This window comes from Vulpes vulpes, chromosome 14, assembly GCF_048418805.1.
Source record: "Vulpes vulpes isolate BD-2025 chromosome 14, VulVul3, whole genome shotgun sequence".
NCBI classification, from domain to species: Eukaryota; Metazoa; Chordata; class Mammalia; order Carnivora; family Canidae; genus Vulpes; species Vulpes vulpes.
Genome location: NC_132793.1, coordinates 44,399,866 through 44,414,390, shown reverse-complemented (window position 1 = coordinate 44,414,390; position 14,525 = coordinate 44,399,866). Strand labels below are relative to the sequence as shown.

Sequence of the window (14,525 nt, the reverse complement as noted above, 5' to 3'; positions counted from 1 at the left end):
TTATACTATTCTTGCCATTCATTTCATTTTTACATTTGCTACAGGCCCTGCACTATGTTGTTTTTATTTTACTTAAACAATGAATTACCTTTTAAAGGGATATAAATAATTAGAGCACAATTTTACACATTTACCCATCATTACCATTTCCAGTGTTCCTCATTCCTCTGTGTAGATCCTGAGTTTCATCTGGTATCATTTCTCTTCTGCCTGAAGGACTTCAACTTTTTTTAAAAAAAGATTTTGTTTATTTATTCATGAGGGACAGAGAGAGCGAGAGAGAGTGAGAGAGAGAGAGAGGCAGAGACGTAGACAGAGGGAGAAGCAGGCTCCATGCAGGAAGCCCAACATGGGACTTGATCCCAGGATTCCAGGATCACACCCTGGGCAGAAGGTAGGCGCTAAACTGCCAAGCCACCCAGGGATCCCCAACTTCAACATTTCTTATAGTATGCATCTGCTGGCAATGAATTTACCTACCTTTTGTATGTAGATGAAAATTTTACTCATTTTTGAAAGACACTCACTGGGTATAAAATTCTAGGTTGACAGTTTATTTTATGCCAGTTATTTAAAGATGGGACTGCACTGTGCCTGTGCCAAGAAATCTGCTACAACCATTATCCTTGTTCCTCTGTTCCCAAGTTGCCTTTTCCCTTCTGGCTGCTTTTAAGATTTTCTCTTTATCACTGGTTGTCCACTATTTGATTATGATGGGCTTTGGTACAGGTGTCTTTGTGTTTCTTGTGCTTGCTATTTATTGAGCTTGTGTCTGTGGGTTTACTGTTTTTATTAAATCTAGAATTTGTTTAATCATCATTTCTTCAAATATTTTTTCCATACCAACCTCTCCCTCTTCTTCATGTACTCCACACATATTAGCTACTTGACATTATCCCACAGCTCACTGATACAATGATCATTTTAATTTAATTTTTAATTTTTAATTTAATTTTTTAATTCTCATTTCAAGTTTACTAACCCTTTTTTTCTTCCATGTTTAAGCTATGGTTGATCCCTCTGTGTATTTTTTCATCTCATGAATTGTAGTTTTTATGTCTAGAGATTTTATTTGGGGTGTTTTTATATCTTCCATGTCTTTCTTTGAACTTTGGGACTTACATAGTTATAATAACTGTTGTTAATGTTTTTGCCCACTAGTTCTAACATCTGCTTCAGATCTAGGTTGGTTTCAATTGGTTATCTCCACTTTATACATCATACAATCTCAGTTTTTTGAGTGCCTGTAGTATCTTCTTGGATTCCAAACATTGTCATTTAACCTAGCTGGGTGCTAAGTTAATTTTGTACTCCTACACACATTATTGAACTCTATTCTGGGACTCAGTCACTAGAGCAGTTTGATCCTTTTGGTTCTTGCACTAAAGATATGTTAGACATGATGGTGCCATGTTCTCTCTAGAGTTAATTATTCCCCACTACTGATGCAAGGCTCTTCTGTGCTCTTCCAGTGCCTTGTGAGTCATAAGGTTCTCCAGTCTGGCTTATGGAAGCAGGCATTAGCTCCAGCTTTGGATGAGTACTGGGCACTATGAACTCAAATCCTTTTGGGAAGTTCTTTCCTCAGCCTGATCTTCACTATTTCCTTGAGATCCCTAACATCCCTCTCTGTGCAGTTTTCTCCTCTCTAGTACTCTGTCCTGCAAACTTTATCAGCCTTAGTCTCCATGGACTTCCAGACCTGCCTCCTCAACTTAGAGAGTCCACAGGGTTCCCACTGAGCTCTCCTGCCCTGTGCTGTGGCCTGAAACTTTCGTAAGGCTGGAAGCCAGGAAAATCAGAGGAGTTACCTGGCTTGTTTCCCCATCTCTTGGGCATATATTTCTTTGGTAACCTGATAAGCAGTGTCTTAAAAATTGTTCTCTCATATATTTTGGCCACTTTTTGTTTTTTTTTAGGCAGGAGAATAAATCTAGTCTCTGTTACTCCATCTTTGCCAAAAGCAGAAGCCCTTAGCACTAAGTATTTCTTTTTTATTAATTCTATTCATCAGCTTCATCTACCTTAACCTAATCCATGTCATACAACATTCTTTAAAAAGTCCCCTCCTCTGGGATATTTCCCATCCTCCTTTCCAAATACTGAATTAGGGGTTTCCTCTTCTCTATCAAGTCACTATCTCTTGAAGACTGGAGTTGTATTTTGGTCTCGAGTGCCCTCAGACACAGCAGAATGCTTAGCCATTGTGTGTGCCCAACTTCCACGGAGAGAATAAATTAGCACTTGAAATATAATAGCCAACCAGTTACAGGTTGGGTCCTCTTGGGGCATAAGAATGCATTTTCTATAGGGACAATGTGACAATCTGGGAGAACAATCTGGAAATCAGGTGGCCTAGTGCTAAGATAAAGGTCCTCCCTCCATCCTCCTTTTCCCAAGATTTCCTTTGCATGAGTGGATGGCAAAGAGGAACTCTGTTTTGTCCAATCTTGAAAACAAAGGGGGAAAAAGATAGAGGCTGGAGTCCAGAAGTGAAGGCACCACCTGCCCCCCAACCTAGGCTCAAGGGAGGTATTCTGGACCTAGTTGGATGGAAAATTCAGAAAGACCAGAGGCTGAAGGAATGGTATAGGAAAACATCTTGTGTGTCTGGCCACACACAGTGCTGATGTAGGACCAGGCCAACATTAGCCTAGAAGTGAGCATGTTTTCCTGCCCCACGCCCTAGGTGAGGCCTTGTTCCAGAAGACACAAGAGACATACTCTGAGGTCCTGCAGGAATCTGTAAGGACCCAGAACCCAGTATATTTGGGCATTTATGTTACCATGAACCTAACAGTGGTCAGAAGTTGGCAGAGCTGGAGCAAGGAGCTGGATCTGCTAGCTTGTCCACCAAGTCCTAAGTAATCTATCATATGACTGTGGCCTACTTTGGTGTGGGTTTCCCCTTTCTTCAGGTTAGGGCAGCAGCAGCTCATGTGGAACTCTGGTAGCAGGAGGGTGTAGGTGGTGGGGGGCTTCTGATGAGGCCAGGCAAAGACAAGTGGGGCCAGCAGTTCTCCAAGAAGCTATGGAAGGCATTTCTATAGCTTCCAAAGCCCGATCAGGCAGGAAGAAAAACAGGGCCTCATGCAAGTGTGTAAGTCTCATTGGTATGTCTGAATTTTCTACCTGGCTTTAAATGAGCAGCTTTATTTCCCTTGACCTCCTAAAATCAGGGAATGGGTTTTAAGGAAGTAAGAGAAGGGATGAAACTCCATTCTGACCTGTATTCTTGAAGCTAGTGGTGAGGCTCTGATTTATCTATTACACCTACACACACCTGAGTTTTCTCCCGGCCTGCTGTCCCCCAGTCTTAGTGCTAGTGAGGCCTTCTCCACATCAGGCATCAGAACTCAGTGATTAACCAGCACCAGGCATGCCTCTGACTGCACAACACAAGTAGAGCCCCCTCCCCCACCCTCCCTGGGGCCCAGGCAGGGGTAAATGAAGTCTGTTACCTGAATGATTTCCATGGCCTCTGGAGAGAGAGGTTCCTGTGGCTCCTCAACTGTTTTCAGGGAACTGGGGTTGCTACTACTGAGCTCAGCATCTTTGAGGAAAGAATGGCATAAGGACAGAGAACAGATGATAAATATCTTCAGGACACAGAACACTGGAGACACCATGGTAATTAACATGTTTCTCACCTGCAGCACATCTGAAAGAACTGCAGTGCAGAGAGTGGTTCCATGAGGTGGGAAGCAGAGGGTCTTCACATCCTACCCCAATTCTGACTTCTTGTGCCCATATGCATGTGATGGAGATAAAATGATACCCACCCCGAGAAAGCTGTGGGGGAAAAATGCTGCCAGCAATGGGCTAGATACCTGGTCTGGCCTTCAGGGAGCCCTCACCCTCTGAGGCTCCTGAGCCAGTGCTCCTTTCATAGGAGCCCCCTTTAAAGTTTACCAACAACTGATTGCAACTTTCTGGGCTGTAGGCTTTGAAATTATTTAAAGACCAAACAGGGGAAAGACCACAAACAACTATTTGTACTTCTCTACTTTCTAAGCAATAAGAACTGCAGCTAAGCATTACTGTTTAAGTATATTCTGGAAAGTCAGTACCAGGGTAAGTGTTTGTGTTTTTAACTTTCACTAAAAATTACAGTAAAAAACCCCTTTCTCCTTTTGTCTACAAAGCTCTTTTCCCCCTCTGCCTTCTGAATTCTTGTCTTTCTTCCAGCTCGTCTTTCTTCTGGGCCTTCTTATTTCTCTTCCTGTCTCTCTGCTCCCTCTCTCCCCTTCTATTTTGTCATTCTCTCTTCACTTCCCCTTTCCCTCTCCTTCCTCTCTCCCACCTCTTCCTTCTGGCTCACCTTGTGTCTGCTCTGGTGGAGGATTTCAAGCTATGACATTTATTCACAGCCACCCTAGGATGCTGCCCCTCTGCACTGCCAGCAGAAGCCTGACCCTCCATCTTCTTGTTTCTAATGAATGTTCATATCAGATGCTGGGGATAGACCAGACGTAGCCTATCCTCTTGGCTCCTTCATTTCTCACTATGCTCTTCTAGTGCCAGCCAGGGCAATGGCTCCTGCAGATACCGCTTAATCCCAAATCCCCAGATTACCCATGCCCTGTACCTGTCTTCTGGCAAAGACATAGCTGAGTGAAACAGAATGAAATTCTAAGAGAAAAACTGGATGGCCAGGGAAGTATAAAGGGCATAGATAAAGAGGTATATAATGTTGAAAGAGGTATCTCGTTGAAAGTACAACGAGAAAGAATCACATCCTAGGGTAATGGGTAGTTCTTTTGGCATGGGGAGAAAATGTCTGGAAACAGGAGCACAGGACATAGAATCCCTCTTCTGAAGAAACATGCTTTGAGGCATGGATCACATCTTAGTTCCTGAATATGTCTTGCTCCTTGCAAAACTTTTCATAAAGTCTATATGGGGTTTTAGGCATTCTCATGATGACAAGAGCCATGTGCTTTTTACGTTAATTTACTTTGTTGATATAATGTGTATTCAGTAAAAATGCATGAACTTCTACATTTATCTATTCCCATGTACCAACCACCCAAATAAATAGCTAAAGCATTCCCAGCAACCAGAAGTTTCCCTCATTACCATGTCTAGCCAATATACCACTTAAAGGTAGATGCTCTTCTGTCTTCTGCCATCATTGATCTGTTTTGCTCAGCAGTAAACTTCTTGAATTAAAAAAATATAGATATAAAATAAATAGATACGTATAGATATAGATATAAATGTCTCCCTATTCTTAAGTTCAATTTTATTTTTTAAAAGAGCGATTTTCCTATTTTGTTTTAAATCTGAAGGACTATCCAAAAGAAGAAACTAAAAGAAAAATACTAGACCTTCATTGTACATATATTTATTTTATATACTAGGACAAAATTACTAAAAAAGTAAGTAAAAAAAAAAAAAAGAAAAAATAAATAAATAAAAAAGTAAGTAAGAGACCTTAAAGAATGGATTAGATTTGAAATGAACTGATAATGCTGGTGACTTCACTATTTGACAGTCTAATGTTCATGAGACAATTACCAATTACAACAGCTAATTGTCTTGGTTAAACTGTCGTGGGGTTATTGCAGTTTATTAGTAAGCAGCTGCCACACTCATCCCTAGAGGTGGCTGCATTTCAGAACTAGGCAAAGTGATGCTGTATCTCTCTTTCTTGTGTCTCTGGGGTTTTGTGAGGTTTAATTAGTTAATGTTCATAATGTGTCCTGAGATCCTCAAACGTGAGGTGCTTATACCAGAGAGAAGTCAAGGCACTGGCATTATATAGCACACAACTGAAAACATGACTGAGGCTACACATTTAATTGTTATTTTATTACTAACACCACTTATGTAGCTTAGAAGTTACAAACTAGTGGGAGTAGAGGTACTATTTGCTAAGACTTTCCCTGTTCTTGAAACTGCTTTATTTATTTATTTTTAAAGATTTTATTTATTTATTCATGAGAGACACAGAGAGAGACAGAGAGGCAGAGAAACAGGCAGAGGGAGAAGCAGGTTCCATGCAGGGAGCCTGATGTGGGACTCTCGATCCCTGGTCTCCAGGATCACACCCTGGGCTGAAGGCGGGGCTAACCTGCTGAGCCACCGGGGCTGCCCTTGAGACTGCTTTATATGGGTGGGTTTACCCATATAATGTTAGAGTTAATAATGTTAGTTTCAGGTATCCCCCCTAATAAGGGCCCTCCCAAGACATAGCACCTACTATTGCATTCATAATTTTACATTTGTTTTCTTAAAGAGGGTTCTCAAATTGTATAGACTTTAGGTCCCACAAGACCTGGGCTGCCCTACTCTTTACCTGATAGTGATAATACACAGGGAAAGATAACTAATACATTTTGATGGTTTTAGGAATTAATAATAGTAAACAATCAGGTATTTAACATTTATTTTAAATACAGATCAAAACTCCCAACAGGACTTTTTTTGTGAAGTGAAATATGGAAGAATGGTTTTTTGAAATAGTCAACAACAGAAATTTAAGAAATAAGAACAAAGAAATAGTCAACAACAGAATTTTAAGAAATAAGAACAAAGAGTGGGCCAAATTTCCTAATGAATATTAAGACATGTTATAAAGCCATAGTTACAAGAACCACGGATTATTCAAGTAGAAATAGAACAGAACAGAATCCAGAAAAAAGCCATACATTTATAAAATTGCTGATATATGTTAAAAGTGGCATTTTGAATTGTAGAGAAGAATAAACTATACAAATAAATAAATAGTGCTGGCTCATCATATGGGAAAAATTAATTTGGGCCCCTACTTCATACACTGCATAAGAATCACCTGTAAATATGTCAATAACCTAAAGATTTTTTTTAATGTTGAAATTACAGGAGAATATTATCTTGGGGGTGGAGAAATTCTTCCTTAAAAATCCTTCTGCAAAAGGGGAGAAGTCATAAAAGCAAAATATTATTTATTTATTTGTGTGTGTGCCAGGCATTTTTTAAGTTTTTATTTTAATTCTAGTTAGTTAACATACCTATTTGACCACATCAGAATCTAAAAGGTCAGTCAAAAGTACCCTAAGAAGAAATTTTTTTAAATTAGAGACATGGAGAAAATATTTGCCACACATAAAATGGACTAACAATTTAATTACAGAAAGGAGAAACAACCCATTAGGCAAAGGCAATGAATATCCAGGGAATATAAATGACTTTAATAAACATACAAAAGTGTTTATCCTCAATAATATTCAGAGACAGAGAGAGGGGCAAGATGGCGGAAGAGCAGGGTCTCCAGGTCACTTGTCCTCAACAAATTACCTAGAAAACCATCCAATCATCCTGAAAATCTACGAATTCGGCCTGAGATTTAAAGAGAGACCAGCTGGAACGCTACAGTGAGAAGAGTTCGCGCTTCTATCAAGGTAGGAAGACGGGGAAAAAGAAATAAAGGAACAAAAGGCCTCCAAGGGGGAGGGGCCCCGCGAGGAGCCGGGCTGAGGCCGGGGCGAGTGTCCCCAGGACAGGAGAGCCCCGTCCCGGAGGAGCAGGAGCTGCACCGACCTTCCCGGGGGAAAGGCCTCCCGGGGAATTGGAGCAGGATCCCCAGAAAGGCGGGGATGCCCTCGGGCTCCCGGGGACAGTAACAGAGGAACTGCGCCCCGGAGAGTGCGCCGAGCTCCCTAAGGGCTGCAGCGCTCGGCGGGACCCGGAGCAGCTCGGAGGGGCTCGGGCGGCGGCTCCGCGGAGGGGGCTGCGCGGCTCCGGGAACAGCTCGGCGGCGGCGGCTCGGGCGGAGGAAGAAGCTCCGCGGAGGGGGCGGCGCGGCTCCGGGAACAGCTCGGCGGCGGCGGCTCGGGCGGAGGAAGAACCTCAGCCCGGAGGGGGCGGCGCGGCTCCGGGAACAGCTCGGAGGGGCTCGGGCGGCGGCTCCGCGGAGGGGGCTGCGGGGCGGAAGCGCGAATCCAACAGCGCAGGCCCCGGAGCACAGGGCGCCGGGACACAGCCCAGGATCCGGCCTCCCCCCGGGACAGGCAGAGGCCGGGAGGGCCCAGGACAGCGAGGACGCTCCTGCCTGGAACTGAGCAGATCAGCGGCCCCGCCCGGGAGCCCCCAGGCCCTGCAACCGGAGAGACCCGGAGCTACTGCGGGAGCTGACCCCAGGGTCCCAGAGCTGCCCCCGCCACTGTGGCTTCCTCCCGGGGCCTCACAGGGTGAACAACCCCCACTGAGCCCTGCACCAGGCAGGGGCAGAGCAGCTCCCCCAAGTGCTAACACCTGAGAGTCAGCACAGCAGGCCCCTCCCCCAGAAGACCAGCGAGACGGACCAGTTCCAAGGGAAGTCAAGGGACTTAAAGTACACAGAATCGGAAGATACTCCCCGTGGTTTTTGCTTTTGTTTTTTTTTTTGTTTTTGTTTTTGGTTTTTTTTGTGTGTTTTTTTTTTATTTGTTTGTTTTGTTTTGTGCTTTTTTTTTTCCTTTCTTTCTTCTTGATTTCTGATTGCTTACCCCGCCCCACCCCCCCTTTTTTTCTTTTATCTCCTTTCTTTTTCTTTCTTTTTCTTCTCTTTCCCCCCCCTTTTTTTTTCCTCTTTCTCTTTTTTCTTTTTCTCTTTTCTTTCCTTCTCTCTCTTTTTCTCCTTTTCCCAATACAACTTGTTTTTGGCCACTCTGCACTGAGCAAAATGACTAGAAGGAAAACCTCACCTCAAAAAAAAGAATCAGAAACAGCCCACTCTCCCACAGAGTTACAAAATATGGATTACAATTCAATGTCAGAAAGCCAATTCAGAAGCACTATTTTACAGCTACTGGTGGCTCTAGAAAAAACCATAAAGGACTCAAGAGACTTCATGACTGCAGAATTTAGATCCAATCAGACAGAAATTAAAAATCAATTAAATGAGATGCAATCCAAGCTAGAAGTCCTAACAACGAGGGTTAACGAGGTAGAAGAACGAGTGAGTGACATAGAAGACAAGTTGATGGCAAAGAGGGAAACTGAGGAAAAAAGAGACAAGCAATTAAAAGACCATGAGGATAGATTAAGGGAAATAAATGACAGCCTGAGGAAGAAAAACCTACGTTTAATTGGGGTTCCTGAGGGCGCCGAAAGGGCCAGAGGGCCAGAATATGTATTTGAACAAATCATAGCTGAAAACTTTCCGAATCTGGGAAGGGAAACAGACATTCAGATCCAGGAAATAGAGAGATCCCCCCCTAAAATCAACAAAAACCGTTCAACACCTCGACATTTAATAGTGAAGCTTGCAAATTCCAAAGATAAGGAGAAAATCCTTAAAGCAGCAAGAGAAAAAAAGTCCCTGACTTTTATGGGGAGGAATATTAGGGTAACAGCAGACCTCTCCACAGAGACCTGGCAGGCCAGAAAGGGCTGGCAGGATATATTCTGGGTCCTAAATGAAAAGAACATGCAACCAAGAATACTTTATCCAGCAAGGCTTTCATTCAAAATGGAAGGAGAGATAAAGAGCTTCCAAGACAGACAGCAACTGAAAGAATATGTAACCTCCAAACCAGCTCTGCAAGAAATTTTAAGGGAGACTCTTAAAATTCCCCTTTAAGAAGAAGTTCAGTGGAACAATCCACAAAAACAAGGACTGAATAGATATGATGACACTAAACTCATATCTATCAGTAGTAACTCTGAACGTGAACGGGCTTAATGACCCCATCAAAAGGCGCAGGGTTTCAGACTGGATAAAAAAGCAGGACCCATCTATTTGCTGTCTACAAGAGACTCATTTTAGACAGAAGGACACCTACAACCTAAAAATAAGAGGTTGGAGAACCATTTACCATTCAAATGGTCCTCAAAAGAAAGCAGGGGTTGCCATCCTTATATCAGATAAATTAAAATTTACCCCAAAGACTATAGTGAGAGATGAAGAGGGACACTATCTTATACTCAAAGGATCTATCCAACAAGAGGACTTAACAATCCTCAATATATATGCCCCGAATGTGGGAGCTGCCAAATATTTAAACCAATTAATAACCAAACTGAAGAAATACCTTGATAATAATACACTTATACTTGGTGACTTCAATCTAGCTCTTTCTACCCTGGATAGGTCTTCTAAGCACAACATCTCCAAAGAAACGAAAGCTTTAAATGATACACTGGACCAGATGGATTTCACAGATATCTACAGAACTTTACATCCAAGCTCAACTGAATACACATTCTTCTCAAGTGCACATGGAACTTTCTCCAGAATAGACCACATACTGGGTCACAAATCGGGTCTGAACCGATACCAAAAGATCGGGATAGTCCCCTGTATATTCTCAGACCATAATGCCTTGAAATTAGAACTTAATCACGACAAGAAGTATGGAAGGACCACAAACACGTGGAGGTTGAGGACCATCCTGTTAAAAGATGAAAAGGTCAACCAGGAAATTAAGGAAGAATTAAAAAGATTCATGGAAACTAATGAGAATGAAGATACAACCGTTCAAAATCTTTGGGATGCAGCAAAAGCAGTCCTGAGGGGGAAATACATCGCAATACAAGCATCCATTCAAAAACTGGAAAGATCTCAAATTCAAAAGCTCACCTTACACATAAAGGAACTAGAGAAAAAGCAACAAATAGACCCCACCCCCAGCAGAAGAAGAGAGTTAATTAAAATTCGAGCAGAACTCAATGATATCGAGACCAAAAGAACTGTGGAACAGATCAACAGAACCAGGAGTTGGTTCTTTGAAAGAATTAATAAGATAGATAAACCATTAGCCAACCTTATTAAAAAGAAGAGAGAGAAGACTCAAATTAATAAAATCATGAATGAGAAAGGAGAGATCACTACCAATACCAAGGAAATACAAACGATTTTAAAAACATATTATGAACAGCTGTACGCCAATAAATTAGGAAATCTAGAAGAAATGGACGCATTCCTGGAAAGCCACAAACTACCAAAACTGGAACAGGAAGAAATAGAAAACCTGAACAGGCCAATAACCAGGGAGGAAATTGAAGCAGTCATCAAAAACCTCCCAAGACACAAGAGTCCAGGGCCAGATGGCTTCCCAGGGGAATTCTATCAAACGTTTAAAGAAGAAATCATACCTATTCTACTAAAGCTGTTTGGAAAGATAGAAAGAGATGGAGTACTTCCAAATTCGTTCTACGAGGCCAGCATCACCTTAATTCCGAAACCAGACAAAGACCCCACCAAAAAGGAGAATTACAGACCAATATCCCTGATGAACATGGATGCAAAAATTCTCAACAAGATACTAGCCAATAGGATCCAACAACACATTAAGAAAATTATTCACCATGACCAAGTAGGATTTATCCCTGGGACACAAGGCTGGTTCAACACTCGTAAAACCATCAATGTGATTCATCATATCAGCAAGAGAAAAACCAAGAACCATATGATCCTCTCATTAGATGCAGAGAAAGCATTTGACAAAATACAGCATCCATTCCTGATCAAAACCCTTCAGAGTGTTGGGATAGAGGGAACTTTCCTCGACATCTTAAAAGCCATCTACGAAAAGCCCACAGCAAATATTATTCTCAATGGGGAAGCACTGGGAGCCTTTCCCCTAAGATCAGGAACAAGACAGGGATGTCCACTCTCACCACTGCTGTTCAACATAGTTCTGGAAGTCCTTGCCTCAGCAATCCGACAACAAAAAGACATTAAAGGCATTCAAATTGGCAAAGAAGAAGTCAAACTCTCCCTCTTCGCCGATGACATGATACTCTACATAGAAAACCCAAAAGCCTCCACCCCAAGATTGCTAGAACTCATACAGCAATTTGGTAGCGTGGCAGGATACAAAATCAATGCCCAGAAATCAATGGCATTTCTATACACTAACAATGAGACTGAAGAAAGAGAAATTAAGGACTCAATCCCATTTACAATTGCACCCAAAAGCATAAGATACCTAGGAATAAACCTAACCAAAGAGGTAAAAGATCTATACCCTAAAAACTATAGAACACTTCTGAAAGAAATTGAGGAAGACACAAAGAGATGGAAAAATATTCCATGCTCATGGATTGGCAGAATTAATATTGTAAAAATGTCAATGTTACCCAGGGCAATTTACACGTTTAATGCAATCCCTATCAAAATACCATGGACTTTCTTCAGAGAGTTAGAACAAATTATTTTAAGATTTGTGTGGAATCAGAAAAGACCCCGTATAGCCAGGGGAATTTTAAAAAAGAAAACCATAGCTGGGGGCATCACAATGCCAGATTTCAGGTTGTACTACAAAGCTGTGGTCATCAAGACAGTGTGGTACTGGCACAAAAACAGACACATAGATCAATGGAACAGAATAGAGAACCCAGAAATGGACCCTGAAATGTATGGTCATCTAATATTCGATAAAGGAGGAAAGACTATCCATTGGAAGAAAGACAGTCTCTTCAATAAATGGTGCTGGGAAAATTGGACATCCACATGCAGAAGAATGAAACTGGACCACTCTCTTTCACCATACACAAAGATAAACTCAAAATGGATGAGAGATCTAAATGTGAGACAAGAGTCCATCAAAATCCTAGAGGAGAACACAGGCAACACCCTTTTTGAACTTGGCCACAGTAATTTCTTGCAAGATACATCCACAAAGGCAAAAGAAACAAAAGCAAAAATGAACTATTGGGACTTCATCAAGATAAGAAGCTTTTGCACAGCAAAGGATACAGTCAACAAAACTAAAAGACAACCTACAGAATGGGAGAAGATATTTGCAAATGACATATCAGATAAAGGGCTAGTTTCCAAAATCTATAAAGAACTTATTAAACTCAACACCAAAGAAACAAACAATCCAATCATGAAATGGGCAAAAGACATGAAGAGAAATCTCACAGAGGAAGACATGGACACGGCCAACACGCACATGAGAAAATGCTCCGCATCACTTGCCATCAGGGAAATACAAATCAAAACCACAATGAGATACCACCTCACACCAGTGAGAATGGGGAAAATTAACAAGGCAGGAAACAACAAATGTTGGAGAGGATGCGGAGAAAAGGGAACCCTCTTGCACTGTTGGTGGGAATGTGAACTGGTACAGCCACTCTGGAAAACTGTGTGGAGGTTCCTCAAAGAGTTAAAAATAGACCTGCCCTACGACCCAGCAATTGCACTGTTGGGGATTTCCCCCAAAGATTCAGATGCAATGAAACGTCGGGACACCTGCACCCCGATGTTTCTAGCAGCAATGGCCACAATAGCCAAACTGTGGAAGGAGCCTCGGTGTCCATCGAAAGATGCATGGATAAAGAAGATGTGGTTTATGTATACAATGGAATATTACTCAGCAATTAGAAACGACAAATACCCACCATTTGCTTCAACGTGGATGGAACTGGAGGGTATTATGCTGAGTGAAATAAGTCAGTCGGAGAAGGACAAACAGTGTATGTTCTCATTCATTTGGGGAATATGAATAATAGTGAAAGGGAATATAAAGGAAGGGAGAAGAAATGTTGGGAAATATCAGGAAGGGAGACAGAACATAAAGACTCCTAACTCGGGGAAACGAACTAGGGGTGGTGGAGGGGGAGGAGGGCGGGTGTTGGAGGGGAATGGGTGACGGGCACTGAGGTGGACACTTGACGGGATGAGCACTGGGTGTTTTTCTGTATGTTGGTAAATTGAACACCAATAAAAATTAATTAAAAAAAAATAAATTCGAATTCCAGATAAACAAAAAAAAATAATATTCAGAGAAATAAAATCAAAACAATATCTCCTTTCATACTTAACATATTGTCTAAAGTTTAAAATGCTGACACTCTTATATGAGAGAACTATGAAAGGGTCTGGAGGAATACCACTGGTTTGGTCATATTTAGTGGTAATGTGAGTATTTCCAAGCCCAGCAAGAACAACTCCAGGAATAGAGCTTGGGGAAATTCTGGCAAGGGGTCCAAGGAGACATGCACTGTAATGTTTACTGCAGCACTTTTCACAATATCAAAATAACAGAAACAAGTTTAATGTCCATCTAAGGACAAATGTGACACATTCCATGTTGTAGAATACTGCCCAGAAGGTAAAAGGAGTATCCTAGAACAACATGTACCAACACTGCCAGATCTCAAAGAGTTGAGTGAAGAAGTAAATTTCAAACATCACATATTCCTAAAGACACTATTTATATTAAAAAAAAAAACTGCTACAAAATGGTAGGGTTTTTTTCTATGAATACATGGACTTCTTAGAAAAGTATAAAAAGTTGGTCTGGATAGACACATACTAAAATTATTACAATGGCTATTTCTGGGGAGAGAGAAGAACCAGGCTTGGATGTGGTTCAATGGGAACTCAACTTTTAAGTGCATTATCTTAATATTTTTAGGAGGATGGTTTCCTATGTTACTAATACCATCAAGATTTTTAAAAATTTCCAGTTATAAAAGTAAGTTTCTTATTAAAATATTTTATTTACTTATTCATGAAAGACAAAGAGAGAGAGTGAGAGAGAGAGAGGCAGAGACACAGGCAGAGGGAGAACCAGGCTCCACGCAGGAAGCCCGACATGGGACTC

At 41.6% G+C, this 14,525-nt stretch overlaps 1 protein-coding gene across 4 annotated transcripts in view; it reads right to left on the bottom strand.

Annotated features, from left to right (window-relative positions):
• The window catches only part of CFAP61 (cilia and flagella associated protein 61), a 277,436-nt gene that overhangs the window by 192,554 nt on the left and 70,357 nt on the right, over positions 1 to 14,525 (bottom strand). For all 4 annotated transcript variants that reach the window (XR_011996986.1, XR_011996985.1, XM_026002334.2 and 1 more), the window contains exon 9: positions 3,462 to 3,553. Coding sequence is in view for 2 of the 4 variants with exons in the window: in XM_026002334.2 (XP_025858119.1) it covers positions 3,462 to 3,553 (92 nt within the window). In the remaining 2 variants the exon portion in view is untranslated. The remainder of the gene's footprint in view (positions 1 to 3,461; positions 3,554 to 14,525) is intronic.